Source organism: Chaetodon auriga, chromosome 4, assembly GCF_051107435.1.
Source record: "Chaetodon auriga isolate fChaAug3 chromosome 4, fChaAug3.hap1, whole genome shotgun sequence".
In the NCBI taxonomy this organism is placed as follows: Eukaryota; Metazoa; Chordata; class Actinopteri; order Chaetodontiformes; family Chaetodontidae; genus Chaetodon; species Chaetodon auriga.
In genome coordinates this window covers 15,658,056-15,684,929 of record NC_135077.1, presented here as the reverse complement: position 1 = coordinate 15,684,929, position 26,874 = coordinate 15,658,056, and the positions used below count along the sequence as shown (strand labels likewise).

Sequence of the window (26,874 nt, the reverse complement as noted above, 5' to 3'; positions counted from 1 at the left end):
TTGCTTTTGTTTTTCGACACATGAGCCAATGACACTGAACTTCTGATCAATTTCTTTATATTAAGAGATCAAATGAGCATGAATGATGTGAAGGAGGTCGTTTGAAGTGATGAACCCACAGAGAATTACCACGAGACCCTGCAGTTCATCTGTACAGAGAGCTTTAGAGTCTTTTAGCTATCTGTTTTACTTCACTCTCTCCATTCACTCTCATCAGCATCATTTTCAACCACAGCAGGCAGCTGTTTTTCATCAGTAAAGCTCTGAAGACCCACGGTAAACTACCAACCCTGCAACAAACGGCAGACAAAGCTAGCAACTAGCTGGGGAACATACTGGAGCATTTAGCAACCAAAGAGCCAGATAACTCCCTCAAGAGCTGGTGGAAAGCAAAACAAGGCTAAAGGACGAGTGAATGCTGACCTGACATGGCTCTACATGAATGCTAATGTTGCTCCATGCCTGCTCAGTGTGCAAATAAACCACTGTTTGCTAACCAGGTGGTCATATCAACTTAATAAGGCGATAACATGCTGTGTTTCCAGCTTTTTCCACTTCTCACAACTAGAGACAAAATCCATCAATACTTGCGGAACAAATCAGGCTCTTGTCTATATTTTTGCATACTATGTTCAATGTGGTATCAACACAGACAGCTTCAATAAGATCACAGTACAGAATGACAATGTAAGTGGGCATACATGAAGATGCTTCCGAAAAGGCTTCTGAGAAATTATTATGTGACATTATCAAACCCCAGTTTATCTCGAGAAGTTATCATGTGGCCTCTTGACTATAAAAGTTCACCTTGAAATACCGATAAGAGCTTCTCCCGATAAACTGTATAAACAGGTGCAGGTGTGCCGTTTTATTTCCATGTTCATTTTCAATGCGCTCGCCTGCTGGTGGCCTCATGGCTCTGAGGTCAACATGGCCAGCAATGACCCACTTCAATGAGAACAACCAGAATTAATGTTATTATTATTTCATTAAATCCAAATGCTGCTGTCATAAAGTCTATTCTTTGTTAGCAAGAGTTAAGAAACATGTGAAAGTGGTAATCTACATGAAAGTTTTGATGAGTGAATGGCCTGATACTTTGTTTTAATTATGCTAACACAGTTACTGATCAAGAATGCATTTATGTTTTCTTTCATGAAATTCTGATTCGAACACCGAAATGAAACAACATGGAGTACCTATTTTGATAACAATAGTCAAGTGTGCTAACCAGTTTCACTAGAGCTAAAACACTCATGTCAAAACAGGAGCAGTGGCAAGTTGGTCCTACATGACGGTTCAGTTTTTCAGCTGCTGGGCGGCATTAAGGGCTTTACTCTATTTCCTTGGCCCCATTGTTTCTGTACTCTTCACAGACACCTTCTCCACTCTGTTTTCTACACTTAAACATCACTGGCATGATAGTAGTAAAATGAAGGTGATTAATATGCTTGTCTGTCTTTTACACACACATGCACATGCACACGCACACGCACACACACACACACACACACACACACACACACACACACACCATTGCCTTGTCTCACTTAGCAGAGGCTTCCTGTTTCTTCACGAAGTTATGAATGGGAACTGTTCAGGTCTGGCAGTAACCATGATCAGCTGTTAACGATTAACCAACCAACTCATGCATGCATATTTTCACACAAACACACACACACACACACACACACACACACACACTGTACCTGTTACCTATGGGTACCCACCATAACAGGAGGTACATATGTGTACAATTTTCTAAACTGAGAGCAGGGGGATCAACTGGGTTTCTGAGGAGAGATCCTCAGTCACATTTCCCATGAACAGCATCACATCAGCCCACTGCCAAACAGTGGAAGATATTACCATATAAACACTACCCACAAGGGTGTTGAGAAAAGATAACCAAATGCCTCGGCAGCGTAGGACTCTGAATTAGTCTCACTGACTGTTGAGATCATGTGGTGCGATGATGGCGCCCTCTAGAGAACAGATTCCCAACTGAGAGTCAAGGCAAACTGAGGAGGCGGCTACTCCTACTGCATACTTTAGAGGAGCTCATGCACACATCATTTTTTTCTGTATGTATGTGTTGAAGCTCTGATTGTACTGCAAAGAGAAAACTGCAGACTTTACTTTGCTCGTGGAGACATTCTGATGAGGGCCAGTAATTTTGGCTGGTTTAAAATGTGGGTTGAGAGAAAGAGTTGATCAAGTAAAAACAGGAAGGAAGTTTGCTTATATTTTCAGAACTGCCTGTTGCTCAAGGATTAATCAGCAGTACATTCTGTCCCTTGTATATACTCAGCCGTAGAGATAACGGTGATACAAATACTGTTCTACTGTCTGATTAGAAACTGAAAGCTGAAAGCCGTGATACTGGTGTGTTTATTAGTTATTAGTGTGTTTATGGGTTTTATCCTGTACATCTCAGCTATGAGTGATTGTTTATGCTTTCTTATAAAAGGATAATTAACTGTATGATAAGATGACAAGACAAGCAATTGAGACCATAAACTTGTAGTTAAAAATTTTTTAGTCTTCACTTGTGGTTTCCTGTTTCTAAAATATCACTTAAAGGTGGAAGAAAGGGAAGTTCTGATGTCAGAACTGTACAAAATCCCCAACCACAGCCTCATACTGACGAACAGTCCTCTCCAGCCTTTAGGATGTAAGGCTTGATTTTAAACACTTGTTTCATTTCTTTTTGGATGAGTTTTCATGAATGCAGCAGGTGTAATGAGGCTGATACAAAGACCTTCTGATTAGGAACTTAAAGACTACAACAGCCATGTTGTTGGCAGAAGCTGGATGTGTGTTTATGGGTTTTATCCTGTACATCTCAGGTATGAATAATTATTAATGCTTTTATATATAAAGATAAGAAACTATATACATTTACACTGTGAGAAAAAAGTATAGGTGAAATTGTAGAAAATTGTTGATGTGGGAAAAAAAAGGCATTATTTTATGTCAGTTCTCAAGATGATTATTTCATGTGAAAGAATGAGCTCTTCAAATGGCCTTAAGTCATAGAAAGCCGGATTAATGAGGTCTGTCTGCTTCTGTTAAAGAGGTTCAAGGACAAACAAACAGCATCTGCGCCTTGAAAGGTTCGTCAGTGGAGCTGCCCTGCTCAGCTGAAAAGCCCACTTCAAGTATAAAATGGTACACTGAACACTGGGAAGGATCTAAACTTGTTCAGAAGGAGATTGCTACAGATGGAAATCGTGTAACGTACAACACGTCAGAAGAGAATCACCCAACTCTAACAATCAATGACCTGAGAGAGAGTGATGCAACGTTTTACTGCTGCAGAACGAATCCTGGTGAACGAGACCCCTGCTGGCACACAAGAATTCAGCTCCATGTTGCAGGTACAATGGAAGTAATTTACTAACACTGACATCGGTATATCAGTCTTATTTTACACATCATGATCCTCTCAGACCTGCAGGTGAAGGTGATTCCCTCCACAGAGGGACACACAGTCACACTCATGTGTAGCACCAGCTGTCCTCTGACTGAAAACCCTGCAGCCTACATCTGGTACAAGAACAGAGAGTTCCTCTATCAGGACTGGTCTCCCTGGTACCAACATCTGGTCAGCAGTGAGGAAGCAGTCAGATACTCCTGTGCTATCAAAGGCTACGAGGATCTCAGAGCCCCTGAAGTCTCAGTGGGTGAGTGAACACGTTTAACCTCTTGTCATGTTAAGAAACCTCTTCATACTTTCAAGAATTGTATTAATCAGGCACTGGAACCTTAAATTCAGAAGCTTTTGAAGCACTGTGACTGTGAACATCAGTCAAAATAATCACATTTCACATTTCTTCATGTCCAGATTCTGTCACATCAACCTGCTTTAATGTGACCTATGCTAAAGGCAGAATGTGTTTGTATAAGCAGAAACCAATGGATGAGCCTTGCTCCGTCACATACCCCAGAGGTGAAGACTCCACAAACCTCCACAAACACTCACCCTTACAACTCAAATCCCTTTAAAGTGGATTTTCCACTGAACAGAGGAGTAAGAATGATAACTAATTAAGCATGATCATTTATTTTTATTGTTCAGTGCCATATGTTTGCTTTCTTGAAAAAAATCTATTTTTACCTCCTCACTGGCACAGTGACTTCAGTTCTAGAATTATTTCTAGACCTGTTGCTATTGTATATCTGTTTTTGTACTAACCAGGGTTTGAGGGTTCATATTCAACAGTTCATGTAATTGACTAAGTTATACACTTCAACATATTACAGAAACTGATGAAAATATTTTTATCATCTCCTAACAGAAGTACATGTTCAAAAGACTTTTGTACACAGCAGTCTGCAAGCAACCTGTCACACCAGCTGTCCTCTGATTGACACCCAAACTGCCTATAGGTGGTACAAAGGTGGACATTTATACACTGAGCGTCAACAGTTTTTCATGTCTAGCTCCTCATTTGAAAGCTTGTCCTGTGGTGTAAAAGGCCTCGAGGATCTGCTGTCTGCCGAAGTCTGTGAGTATTAGCATACTGTGTGTCCTGTTTTAATGTATGAAACACTGGTGTCATAAATGTAAATAGATTCATGACTTACTGTTTATGCACACAGCGAAGAAATGATTTTCTTGGCTGTTTAATTATCCACCTCAAGATGAAAAGAGGAAAAACACATTTAATTCTCCATTTTTGATGAGAATCTGGGGAAAAAAACACTCAGATCAGAACACACTTTTTGTTAATTCTGTCAGTGAGTAATGATATTCAAGCCTCAAAATTTATCCTAAAAAAACTACTGTTATACTTTCATCTATACTGTAATTCAGATCTGGGTGGGTAAGAACTGCTTAAACTAACTTTCGAGGCTGTTTAAAGTGAAACTGCCTCTTGTCTTTTGTCCATATTTCAGGTGTTGAGGATAAGAACTGCTGGAGTGTGAATTATGTCAGGAGGAGAATCTGTGCTCTGAAAGGCTCTACAGTGAACATTTCAAGCCAATATTCTCATCCCAACTACCAGCAGCCAAAGTCTAAATCATGGTATAAAATAAAGACAAGTGGAGAGGTAGTTTGGGAACAGACTAAGGCTGCAGGTCATGTTCAGTATCACGACAACATGAAGAATCCCCACATCCTGACACTCAATAACCTGAAGAAGAATGACTCAGGAGAATACATATTCAGGCTCCAGCAACAAACTGCAGGATGGAAATTGTCTGGCCCTCCTGGAGTGACTTTGGTTGTCACAGGTAATTCTGTAGAGTAAATACAATACAGAGTATAGTGTCATCAAAAAATATGCAATCCATATATTGGTTTATTAGTTCCTTGTTCCTCTCAAAAGTAGCAGAGGTGGAACTGAACCAGTGAGATGTTGTCCTATCACTTCAAAAAGTCTTATTCTATGTGGATAGTTGGGCTGTGACTTTAGCACCAGAGATCTGGGTTTGCATCCTGTGTTTTATCCTTAAAGACAGACTGTATAAACAGTGGACGTAGCCTCCAGGTCTGAAAAGTAAAGCCAATGTGGAAGTACCTTAAACCCGCTTTCTTTCTAATGGCCAGCAGGGGGCTCCACTAGTTGCAAAAACAAGCCTGTAAGTAAGTAAGTAAGCCTGTATGTAAGCTTATAAGAAAATGACCTGGATGTAGCTTACTAGCCAAGATAGCTAGCACTAGCATTAGCTGATAAGTCAGTGTTTTACTATGCTAATGGTACCTAGGCCGATATTCAGTCAAAGTCTGATAAAAGGTCAGTTTAACCAACGTTGAGGTAACAACGTCTGTTTTGTGTTTCTGGTACATGTGATCAGGTTGAAATGGATTGTGTTAATATAATATGTTTCCACCCCTCGCTCCTCCTCAGCTCCATCCTCTTGTTCAACTATGGTCACTTCTGGCTCCAAAAGACAAAATGCCAGTGGCCAAAAAAAACAAACTTGGGGTTTCAAAGCAGAAGTCCAGAGACGAATGGGTGTCATCACGTCGGCTACGTCCACTTCTTTTATACAGTCTGTGCGTTAAATGTGACATCGACCTCAAGCATGTAGCTTTAGCTGCCCAGATTTACCAGCCTAAATTTGTATTATCTTACCCATCAATGTGGCAAAACAGAAAACGTTCACATGAGACACTTCTGGGACAGCAATGAAACAATTTTTGCTTGTTTGTTTGTTTAGGGTAATGACAAATTAGTTATTTTGGCACTGAGCTATGAGGACTTGTTCTTCTTTATGTTTGAGCAAATCTACTGACATACTGAATTTTCTTTGAGGAAATTTGTTCAAAAGATACTTTTCTGAGCATTTTTGCCAATATGAATTATTTCAAAAGACACTGACAAACAACCTATATTGTTATTCAATTATGAGGACTTGTGAGATAATATGTCTCTTTGACATTTACTGACCAATCAAACCATCTTTCAGGTCTGAAAGTGATGTTTACTCCGTCTGCAGTGGTGGCAGAGGGTCAGAGAGTCACACTGACCTGCAGCACCAGCTGTCCTCTGACTGACAACATAAACTACATCTGGAACTTGGACAGTCGACCTCTGACCCTGCCAGAGAACCAGAACAAAAACCTGGTTCTAGACCCAGTCAGTAGTCAACATGCAGGAAGCTACACCTGTGCTGTCAAAACTGGCACAAGAAACATTATCTCCAGTGAAAAAACCCTGACTGTCCAAAATATTACAGGGAAACAAACATTAGCAGCAACTGCGGGAGCCGGTGCTGTTCTCCTGGTTATCATACTTCTCACTGTCTTCTTATGGATTAGGTGAGCAACACTGTCCTCTGGTGCAGATCAAGGCATTCAATTTCTAGTCTAAAATCACTTGTTCATGTGCATACATTCATTCATTCCACTATCCAGAAGAAAGAGGACTTCAGGTCAATCTCCGAAAACTGAAGCAACAGACACCACGGAGCAGGTAAACATCAGACATTTCAACAGTTCTTCATAACACGACCGCAGGATTTAAAATTCAGAACTATAAAGGAGCCAAAAAATCAAACAGACGATGAGAATTACTAAAGAACTGCGTCCAAAACCTGCAATTACGATATGTGGTCTGTACATAATTGTATTATTTTCAGTAGCAAGCTTATTTTGGACAGAATCATTATGATTTCTAAGGCTGTGAGGTATCTAAGAGTTACTCCTGCCAATGAAAACTTAATGTGTAATGCTCTATTCAAACACTGCTTTGCCTCCCCACACGTCATCAGTCCAGGTTTCAGTTTTCAGTGTGGAGCTTTAGTGTTGCACGATGGAAACTAATATTAATTGTCTTGTCTCCTCATCAGCTCAGCCCTGCTCCTTTTGATGAAAGCGTTCCAGCTGAACCAGCAGAGGAGGAACTTCACTATGGCACAGTCCACTTCTCTAAGACCCAGACAGATGCTCTTTACTCTAACGCCCAACCACATCAATCCACAGAACAGGAGCATGTCGCTTATGCTGTTGTCAACTTTAGGTCCAACACGAGCCTTGAGTGAGCGTCTTTTACATTACAGCTGATTGGTTGTAATGACCAGGAGTCTGCCAAAAGTACTAAGCTTTGCAACCTAAAGCAAAACACCTTTATCTGCTGCTTCTTATTGGACATTTTTGAGTGTGTGTGCATTTTGTGATGATGGTGCTCCAAAAAGAAATACAGCTGTTTTAACATTGTCTTACTTTCTGGATGATTTGCAGCTGTGGCTGTAAACAAGTTTTTTGTAGAATTTTTTTCTTCCTCTCAAAAATATACATTGTTCTGCATGTGATGAACTAAAAGATCACAAACCATGTTTGCAGCTTCCTCTCCAATAAAGTTTCCTTTTTTTAAAGACAATTTAAAAAAAACAGCCACAGACAGTTCCACATTTCTCTGCTCTCACTCTGCCAACTTTAACAACTTTTTGAAGAAATATAACACAATTCACTCCTCCTGCACTGTGCCACAATGTCAAAAAATATCTATAATAAATGCGATAAAAACTGTGAGACATACAATACTCTCAAGTTAAATTCTAATCTTTCAGTGACAAAATCTGACATCAAGTAACTACTGCACTACATAGATTTTGTACCAAGAATAATAATGAGGAAGGAAGTGCCTTTTGTCATGTCAGAGCTGTGTGTCGTTTGTCTGTCTCCCACGCTCACAGTCTATTCAATCTCTGTAAGAAGACTGCTGATTTTGAACATTCATTTTGATTCTTATTTTTCAAAAAGCTTTCCACAGCCGGAGCAATAAGGTCATTCAATTATAAAATCAACTTTCTGAGTAGACATTGAAGACTACAACAGCCATGTTGTTGGCAGAAGCTGGATGTGTGTTTATAGGTTTCATTCTGTACATCTCAGGTATGAATAACTGTTTATACTTTCTTATATAACAATATCTAACTGAAAAGAAGTTTTTCTGGAGTGTAGGGAGTTATAAAAAAAAAACAGATGAATGCAGCTCCCAGGGTTTGCACTTCAACAATATCACACTATGATCACTGAGTGATGAGCATAGGAAAAAAAAATTATAAAATGTATAAATCTGTGCAGATGTTTGCTCATAAAATCTTCTGTTAAAGAGGTTCAGGGACGAGAAAACAGCATCTGTGCCTTGAAAGGTTCGTCAGTGGAGCTGCCCTGCTCAGCTGAAAAGCCCACTGCCAGCATGAAATGGTACACTGAACACTGGGAAGGATCCGAACGTGTTCAGAAGGAGCTCTCTGCAGATGGAAATCATGTAACGTACAAAAGGTCTGAAGGGAGTCCTTTAACTCTGTCAATCAAAGATTTAACAGAGAGAGATGAAAATGTTTACTGCTGCAAAGAAACGACTGACAAACCAGAAAAGTGTCAGCGAAGCACGATTCAGCTCCGTGTTGCAGGTAAACTGGTTGTCACTAATCTATTACGAATTTATTAACTTAAGAATAAACAGGGCATGAATTTTGATTTCACACATCATGATCCTCTCAGACCTGCAGGTGAAGGTGATTCCCTCCACAGAGGGACACACAGTCACACTCATGTGTAGCACCAGCTGTCCTCTGACTGAAAGCCCTGCAGCCTACATCTGGTACAAGAACAGAGAGTTCCTCTATCAGGACTGGTCTCCCTGGTACCAACATCTGGTCAGCAGTGAGGAAGCAGTCAGATACTCCTGTGCTATCAAAGGCTACGAGGATCTCAGAGCCCCTGAAGTCTCAGTGGGTGAGTGAGCATGTTTAACCTCTTATCATGTTAAAAAACTTGGGGCAAAAAATATTATACTTTCATGAATGATTTTATTATTCAGGCACTGAAACATTTCATTATAAAGCTTATGAAATGAGATGACTAATTGCCAAAATTCAGCAAAAACCATTTCTTCTTGTCCAGATTCTGTCACATCAGCTTGCTTTACTGTGACCTATGCTAAAGGGAGAATGTGCTCGTATGAGCAGAAATCAGTGGATGAGCCCTGCTCCATCACGTACCCCAGAGGTTAAGTTTCTCAAAATACACACACACACACACACACACACACACACACACACACACACACACACAAACAAACAATGCCACCTCCGTCTCCCACAACACTAAGACCTGGTTCAGGTTACATGATTTTGGCCCGATTTTGACACAGTTTTGTCGTGACCAATGAATTATGAGCCAAAGTTTACACCTCCTCTTGCATTTGCTTTTAATGTTATATCCACAGCCATATTCTCTGTCTTTCCTCTTTTTTGGTAAACAAGACCACAACACCACACACAACACTTGACAGTTGCTTCACCCACCTCCCCTATGACATCTGATGTCGTCTGTGATCGTGAAATATGACATGCCGTGATCGATCGGGGTCATACGTGTTGTCTTTCCAGTCACCTGGCCAAGACATGGCAAGACACAGTGACCATCGTTTAAGATAAAAAATTGTGTATTCTGAACCAGGCCTAAGGTCATGTTTTCAAAATGAAGATCTACTTCCCAGCAGATGATTAATTTTGTCTTTACACTGTCAAATCTTATTTTGCTACGAGCACGGTTTTACACATTCACTGTAGTCTGGATTAACTGTGTTTGACTTTCTATTCAGCAATTTATGTAATCATTTTTGTTACATTTGTTTGATTTAACAACTGATGAAAGATATGTGTCGTCTCTGAAACAGAAATACATGTTCAAAGGAGAGCCACAAGCATATCAGGCCATGTCAAACTGGCCTGTAACACCAGCTGTTCCCTGACTGACCATCAAACTGCCTTCACATGGTATATGAACAGAAACTTAGACAGAAAGCATAAGAAACCACATTTTGTAATTCCCAACACCTCGGCTGACAGCTTCTCCTGTGCTGTAAAAGGCCCTGAGGATCTGCACTCTGCTGAAGTCTGTGAGTATGAACCAACTGACTGTTTAAACATCACAGGATGTGGTCAAAATAACAGAAACGTACTGTTGAAGTTGAAAATTTCTTTCACACAGGAAGTTTAGTTTAAAGATTACTTAATGTAACTTTCGAGGCTACTTAAAATGAAACTGCCTCTTGTCTTTCATCTATATTTCAGGCGCTGAGGATAAGAACTGCTGGAGTGTGAATTATGTCAGAAGGAGAATCTGTGCTCTGAAAGGCTCTACAGTGAACATTTCAAGCCAATATTCTCATCCCAGCTACCAGCAGCCAGAGTCTAAATCATGGTATAAAATTAAGAGAGCTCTGAATAAGGATCCCGAAAAGCTGACTGACCTTGCAGGTCATGTTCAGTATAATGACAAAAGCAAAAACCACCACATCCTGACAATCAATAACCTGAAGAAGAATGACTCAGCAGAATATACATTCAGACTCCAGGAAGATGAAGGATGGAAACAGTCAGATTTACCTGGAGTGATTTTGGTTGTCACAGGTGATTCTTTAGATTAAATACATTATTTTTGTATAGAGAATTACTGACTTGAAAATCCATGATAATAAGTAGCTGGCTACAAACAACTGTCGCACAGTGCATCACTAAACAGCACTGAAGAGACCGCTGCTTTTTAGCACCATCAACTCAAGAGAAGTGCATCATCAGTTTACGACACACCTTCAAGCAGGCCTTGTTGTAAAGGAGATGCAAATCACAGCCGCGCTGGGCTGATACACTGAGTCAAACCGAGTCAAGCCAAGCTAGCGTATGTGCATGGGAAGGCCTTTTGACACCAGATAGCTCAAATCCTGTCCCACCTCCTACAAACAGAAAGTATTTGTTACCTTTTAGCATGAAGGTGATCTTTCTCTAAAAAGTATCATAGTTTTAGTTTAGTTTTACCAGACTTTAACATTAGGGTGGAAGATCAGAAAACACTTGCATTTTGGCTAAATTGATTGTTTGAGAAGACACTGAAAAAAAACTCATTTTGTTGTTTAGTTATGAGGACCTAATGTACTTTTCTCTTACCTTTACTGATCAATCAAACTGTCTTTCAGGTCTGAAAGTGACATTTGCTCCATCTGCAGTGGTGACAGAGGGTCAGAGAGTCACACTGACCTGCAGCACCAGCTGTCCTCTGACTGACATCACAAACTACATGTGGTACCTGAACAGTCGACCTCTGACCCTGCCACAGAACCAGAACAAACACCTGGTTCTAGACTCAGTCAGCAGTCAGCATGCAGGAAACTACTCCTGTGCTGTCAAAACTCCCCAAAATATCAGCTCTCATGAAAAGACTCTCACTGTCCACACTACAGCAGGGACAACATGGAAAGCAGCTGCTGCTGCTGCTGCAGGAGTCTGTGCTGTTCTCCTGATTTTAATACCCTTCTCTGTCATTTTGTGGATTAGGTGAGCAAAACGGTCTTCTGCTACAGAGCAATGATATCCACACACTATTTCACACACTAATCTGACATCACCTATTCCTTCTTTATGTTCACCCATTTCACCGACCAGAAGAAAGAGGAGCTCCTTCCAGTCTCATAGAGCTGAAACCTCAGACAACTTGGAGCAGGTAAAGAAATGTATTTTGCAGTGTCAGACATACATCTTGTTCTTCTGCAGTCCACATTAGGCCAATCAGTCAATCTCTACGAGTCATGTTGTTCAAAACTGATATGATGAAGATTACTCTCTGACTTTAAAAGCTGCCATACAAGGTTTACTATGCTTTGTTAAACCTGCCATGAAACCCTGCTATAGTTGGAAAACTTATAATATTATTTCTCCTGTCTCTTTATCAGCTAAACCCTGATGAAATCTCAGCTCAACCAACAGAGCAGGAGGATCTTCACTACAGCACAGTCCATTTCCCTCAGAAGCACACAGATTCTCTCGACAGCACAGTCCAGACACAACAGCCCCAACAACAAGAGCACGTCCTCTATGCTGCTGCAAACTTCAGAGCCGACACGGCCCCTGAGTGAGCACCTTTTGCTAATGCTACAGCATTTGATTCTGGCTCTGTTTGAGTGACCCAGAATCAGAGTAACACAGCAAGCAATAAATTAAAGACACTGGATGAAACACCGCACCTGCCTCTGTGATGTACAGAACTTTAATACTGCTCTGTTCATTACCTCTGCATTGTATTTACATTTACTTCAGTTGATTCAGCTTACTGTGAATGAGCAGGCAGACATCGAGCACCTTCAGGGGCCTCAACGGGAAACTTGAGAGCACTGATGAACAGCCACTGCCTCTTTTAGGTAGCGAAACCAGGACCTTTTAGTGACTCTGATTAACTCATTGAGCAAACTTTCACTGTATACACTGATACTTACCAATATGCAGCAAAAACACTTTAACAAACACTATTTCTGTGATACTTAAAAAGTTACAATTCATCAAAGCTAGAACTAAAAAGAAATGCTACAACATGACTTTTCATTAACCTGCATAATTCCTACAAAACTCATTCACACCTCAAACATATTCCTGGGGGACTTTTTATATTTCTGAGGGACCATTCGTCCCAAATGAACAAAAGTTAGTCAGTGTCAGTCCTACACAGGGCAAACCATTCAAGCAGGCCATGGTCATGTATTTGAAATTAGCACTGAAAGAAAAAAACACCTCTCTGACAGTCACAACAAAAACTGGGTCTCAAATGTGTTATAATTACAGTTACTTACAAATTACGTGTGAAGTTGCCTCTTTAGGGATACACAGGCGTTGTTATTACAGGAGTACCGTTCCTCATGAAAGCAGTTGTTCAAGTTATTGTGTATTTCTTAGAAATTTCCTAGCTAAGTTACAGGTAGCTGCTTGGTAGCTAACCGGACCAACGGCTTTAAAAAATGTTAGCAACATGGATGTATTCGTGGCTAGCAACCACGCAAGGAAGTTGTGTTAACGCCAGCTAATGATAGCTCCAGCTACTTCTCTATCTAAAATTAAAGAATTTGCGCTACTACCTTATGTTAATACTTAACTACTTAGATAATAGGCTTAGCGTTGCAGAAAGCTAGCGTAAAGCTAACTTAATTATGAAATACTCACCCAACATAAAATGCTGTCTCCGTGTATCTTTGCCGTTGATGTCTTTATCGAGTGACCATGTTAGCGTTAGCATATTCATGGCTTTAATTTTCCCTTTTTTCCTGTTCGTTTTTGTTTTTTTAAGAAACGCTTTATGATTTTCATTAACAACCCTACATCACATCATACTAACCGAGACCGTTGGTATCCTAAAATGGCCGCTAGGGGTCTCTATGACGCTTTCAATGATCTTGAACAAACATAAGTTGAGATAAGAAATAACTTCATGCGGAAATTTAGAAGTGGGACAACAAGATTTTACTCCTTTTATTATATAAACAGAATTAAACTAAGTTTTAGTGACTGTCTTACATTAACCCTTGTGTTACAGTTGGATTGTTAATTGTACATGTTTAATAGTCACAGAAATTAATCTGTGAAATATCAGGAAGTGGTCAGACCTAAATTAAACAGCAGGCCAGTTATTTAATCAAGAGTGTGACCGCAAAAACAAAGAAACAAACACATCATGAATATGAATTTAGTCCATTTTAATAATTTTATATTTTATTACCATACTAGTATACACTTCAGTAATTACTCCAAATACAAAAAACATAGGAAATAATTTAACCTCTAATTTATGTTGTGCAAGTAGCCGTGGGGTTTCAGTTTCTTAGTCCTTCAAGTAGGCTGAAAATTCAAGTCATGTTTCAAGTCCAGTTGTAACAGTGCATGTTGAATACTGTACGTGCTCAATACACTTGAACAGTAGACTGAGGGCTGAGTGTGCAAGCGAGTTATCAATGGGTGTGATTAACATTGTGTTGAAAGCCAGTACAAATAACTTCCACAATAAAGGCATGAAAATGTGTTACGCAGAAACGAAAGGTACAAATTTGGGTCCCGGACACATAAGGCAGAGCAGGTTCACCGTCACGATCATCCAAGCTGTGCTACAGTATACTGCAGATATTGCAGGGTCCCTTTCAACGTATGGCCCTATAGAAAAGGCCGTATGATCAAAGCTACATGGGTAAAAGAGTGGAAAAAACAAAGGAGGAATGATGAGGAGTGTCATCAAGGGTTTTTTTTATCACAACCATTCAAAATAAGATTCAAACATGATCTGACTCGATTTGTTAGCCTACACAACAAGTGTGGGGGACGGCAACCGTTAACTGACTGTCAATCTGTGCTACTTTTGTTCTGATTTGGTTGATGCCACATCCTCTTACATTTCCTCTGTATTCACATGGCAAAGAAGTGAAAGCTTTATGCTCTACTTCACTGGTTTCATTACAAACAGTACACTTAATGAACCACGATTATGATAAGGTCACATGTTGCTACATAAGTCAGTAGTCTATCTGTGTTAGTTTTCTTTGTCTGCCTTGTTTCACACATTTCCTTCTGTGTACTGGCATGTCAGTTTGAATATTAAAGTCACTATGGTCACATCGTCTCAAGGTTGTTTATCTTGAAGAAAGAGCACACCAACAGACGTTACAGTCTTAAGAATCCGATACATGGCTCGATAGTCTTTGTGCCTCATTCAGTCACTCTTGTCTTGGACTCACTGGACTGCCCTTCGCTCTCATACTCTCCATCTCTTCTGCTCTCACAGTCCCATCTCTGCAGCCTCTCCTCGTGGTTTTCTTGTGTATTCAGTTGTCCAGCAGCAGCTTCGCCAGGGACTGCAGGTGTTCCCTCTTCTCGTACAGGTACATCTGGGTTTCCCACAGCATGTTCACCAGGACCGCGTCGCTCACCTCATCCAGCATCACCTCTTGAGACAACTGGGGACTCAATCTGCACAAAAGACAATGGACAGTGTGATTAGTAAGGCGTTTCATATGTGACAAATACTAGTAACACTGCAAAGGTGGTTAATCAGAAAACAGATGAGGGCAGGAGTTAAGACAGAGTAGATGTAGCTGTAAAGAGAAGAAGTGCAGCAGGTTCATGGTCAGCTGACCTGTGGTAGATGGTGTCGATCATTTCACACCAGGCTCTGGCTCTGTCCACTGCACAGCCATCAGAGTCTGTACACTGTCCAGTCAAAGAGAGGCCGGTTTTCAAAGTTAAGAACAAAAAGACACTTTCTGAAATGCTACTGTTATTGTTTATTATGTCCAAAATATCAGGAATATTGAAAGGCTTCATAAAAAGTTAAAAAGACAACTCTGAGTTGAACTAATACAAAAAAAATGTATAGTTTCAGCAGTAGAATTGGACTCTGAGTATCTAACCAAAGAGCACAGCAGTCTGACCACATCAGACTGAAGCAGGTGCTGCAGATGTACTCACGCAGTCCACCAGCATCTTGCCCAGCTCCTTGGCTCCTACGAAGCTCTTGGCCAGCTCCAGAGGATTGGAGGGCCGGAAAACATCCACAGAGCTCACCACCACCTGTGGAGGTTTACCTGGACATACACAGGAACACAGTGTGTGAATTCAGGGCCGTTAAAGACACAGTATTCACCACATGACATATGGTAGCTCACGCATGTTTGATTTAATGCACTTAATTAGGCATAAAATTCACAAAGAAGCATAAAATAACAGTACTTGTCCCCAGGGAGACCACGACACCCAACTTCTTGATTTCATTCACACGGCCCTGAGAGGGAGGTGGAGTTAAACAGGGAGGAGACAGATAAATAAATGGCCTAATGACAAATAAACGCTTTAAAAACTCATATGTGTTACCGATTGAAGGTGAACTTGATGGAAGTGAATCAGCTGTCAGGTTACATACCTCTGCTTTTAAGGCTTTATTGTACTGATGGACTTCTGACATGGCGTCTAGTGTCGGGTTATTGGCCAGCAGCCCTCCATCCAGAAAGCGGCCCATTGGTCGGAAGTATGTTGGGGCAGCGCCGCTGGAGCGTGCAGCTCGCCACACAAGTTGTTCTGGTGTTTAAACAGGGATACAACATTTTCAAAAAGCCATGAAAAAATAAATCAGACTTTTTGATTTTCTGTACAGACTCAAGAGAAAGATTGTTAGCGCTAACAAAACATTCACATCCATCCATGCTGAAAGGGGCCAAGGGCTGAAACGTGTTTTTTGCTTCTGTCTAGTGAGAGTAAGCTTGTACGGTATTTTATATTCACAGGAAAAGTTTTGGCAACCAGTTAGCAGTCAGGCTCATTTCGCAAATATAGCATATTTCTCAAAATCTTAAAATATTCCTTTAAACATGGAAAATGGGAATATGTGGGGCTTGTCCACAATCTTGGAATGAAAAAATAGGCTTCTTTGTGAACCTTTTCTTTTCAAATGCTGAATGTCCCCCACTCACAGACACACACCTTCATCTGTCACCTTTCTACGCTTTCTGGTTGGCTCCTCTGTGTATCCTACTATCAACACATCCTCATCCTCCCATCCTGGAACAACAACAACATGGCTGCACCTCAGACAAGACAGGAGAACTGGCATTGAGTCTGATTTTCTTTTACTGGTGAGTTCGCCCAATCACAGGATGCAAAGCCACGGAGGGTAGAGTGTGAAAACTGCTGACTTTCACCCCATCCAGTGGCAGTATCAGTACACTGCACTACACCTCATTCACCGATACACCATGACAGCACCAGTGCAGCAGGCCAACAGACACAACTGGTTCCATCTGAAGTACCTTGCGGGATGGTGAGGGGCTTGAACGTGGCAGTGGTAGCATAAGGGGGCTCTCTGTGGACGGAGGGAGGGTTATAGTTCCTGAAGATGTGCAGCTCGCCTGGATGTCTGTCTGCTAGAACACTGGTCACCATCACCCTGCACAGACACAAACAAATGAGTGCAAAGGGGAAAGAGGAACTGTTAGAGAGTGGAGAGGTGAAACGTGGGCAACATTTGTGCTCATAAATAAGAAGTTTAGCTTCTCTTTGAACCTTGAAAATCAGAAATTGCAACAAAAATGTGTTCACTTTTAAGAAGAATCAGAGGGACAATCCCCTTTATTCGTCACACAGATACATGCATCATGCCCACACACACGCCATGCACTGGTGAAATTTATCTTCCGCCTTTAACCCATCCTGGTCGTCCTTCCTCCGCGGCAGACCAGGAGCGGTGGGCTGCCATCCAACCGGCGCCCGGGGACCCAGTTCCTTGTGTCACCATTGGTCAGGTGGTGAAGAATCGGTATGCTTTCAGAATCGGTATGCTTTTCTGCAGACTGCCTCGTGGACACAATCAACATGAAGTCACCTGGGGTATCGGACATCTGTCATCTTGGTGTTCTCTCCAAACTCTTTCTTCAGGAAGTCCTCCAGTGGTGCTGATTCATAAGGCCGTGACCCCTTGAACACTTGCTCCTTCATCCTAAAGTACAGGCAGCGCAGGTACTCCATGGACTTACCTACAAATAGAAGAAACATCCCCGTTGTTTCAATTACTCATTATAAAAAAAACATGAAAATAAAAAAGCAACACACACACAAACCATGGATGATGGCGAGGGCCAAGATGCCGCCAGTGCTGGTGCCAGCCACCCAGTCGAAGAGCTCTCTGGTGGGCCGACCAGCCTCTCTCTCCAGAGCGATCAACATCTGGATCAACACCAGGCCTTTAATACCTCCACCATCCAGGCAGAGAAGACTGTCCATCCTGCAGAGGACAGCAGAGGGTTCAGATAAAGTTCAGACCACATAATCACATTTTATCCCCAAGTGCTTTACTGTAATAAATACATCTCAGCTGAAGTTGAAGCTTCTGACTCACTTCTTTCTCTCCATCTTGGGGCCATCCACTTCGGACTTGCTTCTGCTCATTGCACTGACTGCAGCCCCCACATACATGATGTCCTCAAACCCTGTCAGCCAATGACAACAGCTGTTGGTGTGTGACCGACACATGGCATCAAATTTATGCACAAAGAATGAAAAAGCAAAGGGACACTGGGTTTTCTACACAGCACTAGACTTCTACTGCCATCACTATCATTATATTACTTGTCGTGCAAGTTAATGAAATGAAAACCTGTTAACAATTGGCCTCAGTGCCCAGTATAAATGATAGTGGAAGAAACAGCACAGCCAAGGAGGGGCCGAAGGAGGGATGGTGGTGTTACCTATGCCTGCAGGCTTGGCCTCGTTGGAGATGGGGGGAGGACTGCCGGGGGAGGGTGGGAGGCACCGCTGGACCCCTACACTACACAGCATGTCCAGCAGTATCTTTCTATTAGGACCTTTTACGTTAACACAAAAACACACACAAGCAAGCCAACACGTTAGACATGCACACACACCACAACGAGCAGAGAAAGAGTAGAGACAAAGATGGAGAGATAGATAGATAGATAGAGAGAGAGAGAGAGAGAGAGAGACAGAGAGAGAGAGAGAGAGAGAGAGAGAGAGAGAGAGAGAGCAGGAACATGAGCAAGCTGTTAGCAATTATCATGCATTCTCAAAATCAATACATGACAGCAAACTGCTTTTACCACCGCCTCTGCTTCAGAGCATCAAGTGAGCAGAACATTTTTCCATGTAAATATTCCATTCTATGTAAAAGGGTGGACAACATAGTCAGTGATTTCTATCAGCTGCTAGGAACTGCAAAACTATCAAATATGTGGGCTACAGACCAACATGCACTGACAGTGAATCTGACAGTCTGCAGATCACACTCGCGCTTCTTTTCACCGCGCTACAGACAGGAGAGTTCATGTGTCTAGGAAGCAACTCAACTGCTTCTCAACTTCACTAACACAATGGTTCAGCCTATATCATACACTCCTGTGTGGGCAGAAAAACAGATGCAGGGGCGGAGCAAATACTGTCAAAGGTGTGAGAACGAAGACTTTAGCTGGATTATTTTCAGACGCTTCTCACTTGTAACACTGCCCTCTACTGTTGATAAAGGTGAACATGAAAACAATTCACTAATCAGATAATGAATTTTATTATATTTTGAATAACTCTTCAACTGTTTCCTTCCTCTTCGGTCGCTTTCTTCTTATCATCTTATGTTACATTATATGGCAGTCAAATCTTGTTTATTGCAGCTTTCAAATGGCGCCGCGTCTTAATAGTCACAAAATAATGTTATTAGTTTCAGGAGCTGTGAAACGAGATTTATTACATGGACACAATGCACTAATGATTGGTTAAAGTTTGTCTTCTTGTTAATCAGTCATTACATACCCAGCCATTTTCATGCAGTAGCTTTACTTTCTACAGTGGGACACATGCACTTCAAGGAGACCACATGTTAACATTTTATAATACAGCTCAAACCAGCCCGTTATCTCTCATTTTAAGTTCCATAAACCCATCATTATTCCTCATTTCCTTCCTCTCTCTTTTCCTTGAATTGTCCTCTGCTGTACACCTCCTTCACCCCTTACCACTCATCTCTTCACAGCTTTAAGCTCTCTTTCCCATCCTGTTCTCTCTCTCTCTCTCTCTCTCTCTCTCTCTCTCTCTCTCTCACCTTTGCTGGTGCGAGCGGCGATGAGTCCAGGTGTTTCTCCCAGGTCGTTGTGGATCTCCACATCAGCCCCGAACACAATAAGAGCTTTGATCAACTCCATGTGGTCCATCTAACAAACAGAGAGTCACATATATAGTGTCACAATATTTTAACATGTACATTTCTACAGCAAAATGACAGCAAAGGACAAACACAATGTTGGATATTCTTCAGGATATCATCAACCTGTGACATTCAATACAATCAAAAAGGGCTGGAATTTTGCATTGTGGTATAACCATGTAAATTTTGATGTAGTTACACAAACTCCAATTCAAGTTCAAAGACAATATATTTAATATTTTACTTCATCAGCTTCATTGATTTTTGTAAATATCTGCTTATTCTGAATTTAATGCAGCAGCTCGATTCAGACAAGTTGGGACAGGAGCAACAACAGACTGAGAAAGATGTGGAACAGGTAAACAGGTTCATTGGTGACAGGTGGTAGTATCATGATTGAGTATAAAAGGGGCATCCTGGAAAGGCAGAGATGATATCGTGCACACACACACCTTCATGGCTAGGTGCAGGGCTGTGTTTCCATCCTGGCCCTTCAGGTTGGCATTCGCTCCGTGGGTGAGCAGCACCATGGCTGCTTCGAAGCGGCCCCTCTTGGTAAGAATATGGAGGGGGCTCTCTCCGGTCTTACTGAGGTAGTTGACTGCACAGCCATGTTCAAGCAGTAAACGACACATCTGGCAAAGAGAGAGGAAGATTTATGTAAACATCTGCTTGATATTTCCCCTCAAATGTTAAGCTCGTCTGTATTACATTCTCTTGACACATTTGTAATTCCTAACATGACTGTCATGAATGTTTGGGAGCCCAGAGCAACCAGAGCAACCCAATTACAGGCCGTTATCACTGGCTGGGAGCTGTGCCATACATGTGTGCTGGGTTTACATAAGTTTTGGAATCGTAGCTCCAGCTCTAAGTGGCTGATTGCAAGGTCATAAATTCATTGTGGTTTCATCCCAGTTTCTCTGGATGTACACTAGCAGTAAGCAAACATCTTCTGTAATTCAAACAGCTCACATTGGATTTCTAACCACTAAGCACTTGATGTAATATTCTTCACCTCAGCGGTTTTGGCCCAGTGCAGAGGCGTCCCTCCATACAAAGAGTCCTCAGCCTGGAGCTGGCCTGAGTCTGCTTTGAGGATCTCCTCCACACAGCTGAGAGTCAAACACAGAGTGAAAGAGGCTCATTTACTACATATTAACTGAAGTACGTCATTCCATCTCTCATAAACAAACTTCAATAGAAAACACACTGTTTTATTTGTATGCTGACAATTTTAGTAACCCATCAAAAAGGCACTACAGTCTCAGTCTCTAAACGCACTGTCTTTACTGTGTGAGAAATTAATTTAGCAACCTCAACTGCTCCCTATCCAACACAGATGACGACAATTCAGAGGCACAATATTACTTGTATGAGTTTATCAGCTCCAGGGATGCTGCTCTGTAACAGAAACTTTGGACACTGTATAAAGGTGAAGAAGCATTGATTTGAACACCCTGCACCCTGACTGTCCTGGTCTGAATACAACCTACAGAGAGGATTTAAAAATGTACCAACCGTTAGAGCCAAACACAACAGAAAAGAGAGCTGCTCCACATTGCATCAACATCCTCATCTTAACCGGCACTCACCCCTTCTCGCTGTACTTCATAGCAGCGTGGATGGGGTAGCCAGCGCCACCAATGACGTCACACTTGGCCCCACCCGCCAACAGAGCCTTGACAGACTCCATGCGTCCCAGACGGCAGGCCACGTGGAGCGGCGTCTCCCCGTTGTTGTTCAGCTCATTCACCCCCGTGCACAACCGTGAGCACAGGACCTGAATGAGGAAAGGATGAAGTGATGGACCACAGCATGTGGAGGGTGAGAAAGGCACATGGCCTGTTAAAAACGGTAACACGTTTTCAAGGAGACTTAAACACGGTGGTAACATCATTCCACAAGCGATGGTCATAATTTGGTCACATGGAAATGAAACTGCGACTTCACGCCCACTGAGTCTCACCTGGATGATGGCAGGAGAGTCCTGCTTGGCGGCAGAGTGCATGGGCGTCTCTCCGTTGCGGTCTTTGATGTCAGTGCGAGCCTGGCTCTCCTCCAGCAGCTCTTTCACACACGACGAGTCGCCACGCTCGCACGCCAGGTGCAGTGGCGTCTGACCTGATGCATCCCGAGCATTGATCTGACTGGAAACACGAAATTGATGTGACCATTCAAGGCGTTTTGCTTGGTTTAGTCACTAAATTAATGTTTTATATACAGCTGGTTTTAATTAATGTCTCTCCCTTCAGGCAGCCATTGTTTTCTAATCATACACTGTAGAGGTGAGCTTGCAGAGACTTCAGAGTTGCATGAGATACATTGTTAAACCACTACAGTGAACATTAAACCCATTTTATTGCCAAAGTTATGTTATCATTGTGTTAACATGACAACATCCAAGATCTGAGACTTGGCTGCAACCCACAAGCTTTTCAATGCAAGAAGATCAAATTTCACTTCCGATGTCTTTTTCATGATGTTCATGTTTCCTCATTGTGTCTTCTGAGATGAAGTTTTCCGACAAGATCGTCTGTGGATGTTTTTTGGGAGAGTCCCACGTCTTGTACACCAGAGACTTTTTGCAAAACTTTAAACAAAAAACACAGCAACTAAATGTTTCTAGTGTGACATATTTACTATCGAAAGTGGCTTTGAAGGAAATGCAAGCTGATTATCACACAGTAGAGAAATGAATTAAAACCAAATGCTGCATGGGAAATAGGCAGAGTAATGTCAAGTGACTTGCAGTTCATGGGTTAAAACCTGGAAGCGTTTTAAAGCCCTATTGTTATGAAGTAAATATAAATAGTTAATAGTATTTACTGGACTGTATTCAGCTGGCAGCCTCAAACTGACTGCCTCACAAATACGGTCTCTGTAGAATACGTGTACACATTACAATCCTCCCTTCATTCAGCTTTATCCTGAAGCACTTATCTCTGGGCAAACTGCCCTGAGCCCGAAACCAGAGCGGAAGTGGTTCGTCGACTGCAGAAATATGAATCAACGACAACTTTGATAGTCATTCAACAAACAATACAACAATTTTAGTGATACGTCGAGCAAAAATGACAAATTTGCTGGTCATAAGTTCTCGAATGAAGAACTTGCTTTCCTCTACTTTATATCGTTGTTGAATGAGTAACTTTTGGACTTTTGGCAGCAAATCAAAATCAGCACTTCCCGCCTTACCTCTGGACGTGGTTATGTTTGAGGCACTCTCTCAGGCCTGTCTCCACGGCAATGTGGGCTGAACTCCAGTCCGGGTGGCTTCGGATGCAGTCCACAATTGGCTGGGCGGTCTCGGCCTTCAATGGAAGCGTCTCATAGAAGGGGCGAAGCTTGAGGGCGTATTGGGGAAACCAGTTCATGGCGTCCTCCTCTGACGCCACTTGGAACAGCCTGGTTCACACAGTGCAATGATCACAAGATCACATTTTACAAGAACCATGAGGGGGAATCTGAATGAGGGCCAAAACTATAAGAATGTGCTAATACTGGTCCAAATGAAAGATGAACTAAATAAGAATATTACAGGAGATGCACTCCAGGTTTCTCTTTTGTTTCCCACTTATTAATTTTTGTGACCATTATTTCCACAATACAAATGTTTGCAGATTATGTGACTGCGGGATGTGAAGAACTTTCAAGTTTTAAACATAGCTTTGATAAGTCTCTGTACACTTGCACAACAGGGAAATATTAAGTGTAATTTTAGAATGCAGTATGATAAGTTTGCAGGGCATATTGTTTGCATTAGAGAAAGAATAGCCCCAAACTTACACCAACACAACACCTTATGACATCTTATGAAACATTTGGTTTCAGTTTTGGCAAACTGTCAAACTTTCTTATCATCATTGCTTAGCCCTGCCTTTCAGATGTGTGGCTTAATGCTCCAGCACTGACTCACTCAAGATAAAGGGCTTTAATTTAGTTAAGGTGCTTTGTTGGAAGTAGCTGAAGGTCAAAGGTGATCTAAACTAAATCAAAAAGTTATTTGTTATATGCTGAAAGTAGTAAACAAACCTGCAGGATTCTGATCACAGAAGCACAAACTAACTAATATCTGCATCTTAAAAATGCCTTTATGGACATTTCAGCTGACATCTGCACATTTAATTCTAGTTCAGCGGCTGTATAACACTGCAAATGACAGGCACCACACCAGACTCCAGGTCCATAATGTGATCAATACTAACCTCAGGGTCACAGTGGGCATCTCAGGGCACATGAGCAGACAGTCCCAAGACTGGCACTGGGTATTTTTGTACAGGACCATGCGTCCCTCCTCTTTCAGCATGACTTTGCCTCCTCCACCATAGTCGGACAGCGGCACATCCCTGACCCGGTAGGGGTTGGTGAAGAGGGTTGACACGGAGGACACGGTGTCCAACAGCCGGCCCAAGAACTGCATCGTTACCTGAGACAAGGAGCGGAGAGCTCAGGGAAGACTCGGCCATTCTACAGCACAGTCTATATGATCTCTGCCTTCTTTGGCAGCCTGTAGGATTGTTTTCAACATTAATAAATCATTCATATCATCCCCAGGAGAGGACTATCAACAGATGTAAGATCCCGGATATGGCATAAAACGGCTGTTAACAATCTAATTTGTCTTAAGATCACGGGCTGTAACGGGCTGCACTGTCAAAATCAACAATTTCCTGAGAGCTACAGCAAATCATACAATCGTTGTTATTAGCTGGGCTTTCACATTAGTTGAAAATTCGGTTTAGCGGCCAATTCTCCACTTGTTATTCCGCTCCTACTGACTGAAAAATGAGGCTGGCTCTCATTTAAATGATGAACAAGTGGCTCCATTCATGCTGCTCACGAGTTCCCAGTTACACAGAATCAATTTGACATGACACCAAAGCTAAAAGCCAGAGGCAGCGCACCCTGTCAACGAGAACCCCTTTTGGTTCATGTTTTATATGTATATAAATAAATATCTAAAATATTCGTCTATGTCACCGTTAGCGACCTGTCAAGTCGAGCTAATCGCATTAACTCGGAGGAAAGTAGCCTGCCTGCCGCCGCTTACCTGCTAGCACTCCTCTGTGCTGACTGACTTCTGACAGCGACATCAACAACCGCCACACTGCAACCAAACTTGCTATAATACTTGAGTGACGTGAGCTCCTCCAATCAGAGCTCAAGAACTAGAAACCTGCTCGGCAAAAGGGGTGGGGCATAATCCATGACCGGCGCCCGAGTATTTACCACTTTGGGAAGTCCCACCAGAGCTTTAGCAGTCCACTGACAATGGATCCGTAAATTTAAGACACAATGATGCATTTAAATGTTACGTGACAGTATACATAAACCTTCAAGTATCACTCAACTCTGGAACTTGAGAAGAGCTAGTAAACGGCATTTACATCAGAATCGCTTTTATAACCGAATGTTGAATGTACACGGGAACTTGACTTGGTGATACAACACAGTCAACGAGAAAACTAAAAATCAAAAGGTTAAGTGAAAAGTTAGGAACAAGAATTACATACAGAGTAAGATAATAAAATGTGCTAATAAAAAATGCGAGTAATGGAGTAAATATGCTGCATTGTGTTGTGTTTGGGAAATACTGTACATGGATGAAATGGATAGGAAGAATAGGAAGAAACACACATGTGCATGCATATAAAGAAAAACAAATAAAACTCTAATAGATAATAGTAATTACAATAATATTGGGGTCCTTCAGCTGGTGGGAGGTGGTCTCTCCTTGTGTGCCTCTTTTAAAGTCAAACATATTATTTAAATCCATTTTATTTGTGTTTGTTCATTATTAACTAATAATAAATGTGACTTACAAACTGCGAGCAGCCCACCTACATTATGATCCTAAATACACATAAACTGGTGTTTGACTATATTTATGTTTGACATTTTTAGCTCTAAATCAGTCCTTTGTTGCAACAGCATGTACAACAGACTGGATCACGAAAAAATTCAGCTTAGTTTTGCTTCCTCATTGGAATGTAACGATACCACAAACTAAAAATGCTTCGCCCCAAATTTCACTTTTCTTTTCGGCTGCTTTACTTACTTTCTGACCCGGTGTAGAAATTAGTTCCCTTGTGTGTGAATCATTGTCCTGCAACAACTGCTGATTTACTAATAATTTAAAAACAGATACGATAGAGAAAGTCTGTTTTTTTTAACGCTGGCTTTCCCATAGACGGGCTTCATACACAAAGTACGGTGGCTCATAATGACCAAACAGGACAATTATTTCGCCAAATGGTAACCTATTTTAAATTTAATGCTTTTATGTTGGCTGCAAATATCAAAGTACACATGATGCAGAATGGGCCCTTTTAAAGCACTGTGACATTGAGGTTATTTGAACTACTTAATAATTTAATATGATCACGCTTTCTCTGTAAGATCTCTCTGCAATGTATATTAGTTGCACTGTCAAACAAATCTAGAGCAGTAAAACATACAATACATCCCACTGAAATGCAGTGGAGTGAAATAATGACTTCCAGAAAAGTACGAGAATGCTTATTTGAGTAAAAAGCTCTTGGCTGTTAGGTTTTTTGCTTATAATTCCTAATAATAATAACAGATCACAAAACTGCTATCTGTGCTTTTTCTACTACTGTCCCACAAAAAAAGTGGCGGGTGCAATCACTTTCTTTTACCATAATTTTTTAGGAAATGGTACAACCCAGCTTCCAAAAAAAAAGTTGGGACACTGTGTAAGATACACATACAAAGACAATACTTTAATGTTTGACCTCAAAAATCAGCTAATTCTGAATTTGATGCAGCAACATGTTGTGACATGAGCAACTCAAGCCTGGGAAAGTTGCGGAAAGTTGAATGCTCTAAAAACACCTGTTTTGTAACATTCCACAGGTAAACAGGTTCATTGGTAACAG

General features: G+C 41.5%; 3 protein-coding genes across 5 annotated transcripts; 2 read left to right on the top strand and 1 right to left on the bottom strand.

The window, feature by feature from the left end:
* The first annotated feature begins 2,702 nt into the window (after positions 1 to 2,702).
* Positions 2,703 to 7,833, top strand: LOC143319864 (uncharacterized). The gene is made up of 9 exons (XM_076729109.1): positions 2,703 to 2,849; positions 3,078 to 3,380; positions 3,453 to 3,686; positions 3,848 to 3,952; positions 4,302 to 4,511; positions 4,903 to 5,241; positions 6,421 to 6,772; positions 6,869 to 6,926; positions 7,303 to 7,833. The coding sequence occupies exons 1-9, from the start codon at positions 2,795 to 2,797 to the stop codon at positions 7,492 to 7,494; spliced, it is 1,848 nt and encodes a 615-aa protein (XP_076585224.1). The 5' UTR covers positions 2,703 to 2,794; the 3' UTR covers positions 7,495 to 7,833.
* A 1,003-nt stretch (positions 7,834 to 8,836) lies between these two features.
* On the top strand, positions 8,837 to 13,894 carry LOC143319796 (uncharacterized). The gene is made up of 8 exons (XM_076729013.1): positions 8,837 to 8,871; positions 8,963 to 9,196; positions 9,365 to 9,469; positions 10,143 to 10,364; positions 10,540 to 10,878; positions 11,442 to 11,799; positions 11,908 to 11,965; positions 12,195 to 13,894. Exons 2-8 carry the CDS (start codon positions 9,013 to 9,015, stop codon positions 12,375 to 12,377), a joined length of 1,449 nt encoding a protein of 482 aa, XP_076585128.1. The 5' UTR covers positions 8,837 to 8,871; positions 8,963 to 9,012; the 3' UTR covers positions 12,378 to 13,894.
* Positions 13,895 to 13,963: 69 nt separating this feature from the next.
* pla2g6 (phospholipase A2, group VI (cytosolic, calcium-independent)) lies at positions 13,964 to 26,161 on the bottom strand. 3 transcript variants are annotated; one of them, XM_076729011.1, is made up of 18 exons: positions 26,034 to 26,161; positions 24,181 to 24,401; positions 23,171 to 23,380; positions 21,942 to 22,122; positions 21,568 to 21,755; positions 20,991 to 21,087; positions 20,425 to 20,607; positions 19,871 to 19,979; positions 18,510 to 18,626; positions 18,161 to 18,251; positions 17,883 to 18,046; positions 17,648 to 17,798; positions 17,076 to 17,212; positions 16,193 to 16,347; positions 16,003 to 16,054; positions 15,742 to 15,857; positions 15,410 to 15,483; positions 13,964 to 15,243 (listed from the first exon to the last, which is right to left on the bottom strand). In XM_076729011.1, the coding sequence occupies exons 2-18, from the start codon at positions 24,393 to 24,395 to the stop codon at positions 15,099 to 15,101; spliced, it is 2,385 nt and encodes a 794-aa protein (XP_076585126.1). In that variant the 5' UTR covers positions 24,396 to 24,401; positions 26,034 to 26,161; the 3' UTR covers positions 13,964 to 15,098. The 3 variants fall into 3 exon arrangements, with proteins under 3 accessions (XP_076585126.1, XP_076585124.1, XP_076585127.1); XM_076729009.1 differs by lacking the exon at positions 26,034 to 26,161 and adding an exon at positions 25,026 to 25,075; XM_076729012.1 differs by lacking the exon at positions 26,034 to 26,161 and adding an exon at positions 24,966 to 25,034.
* Between the last annotated feature and the right edge of the window lie 713 nt (positions 26,162 to 26,874).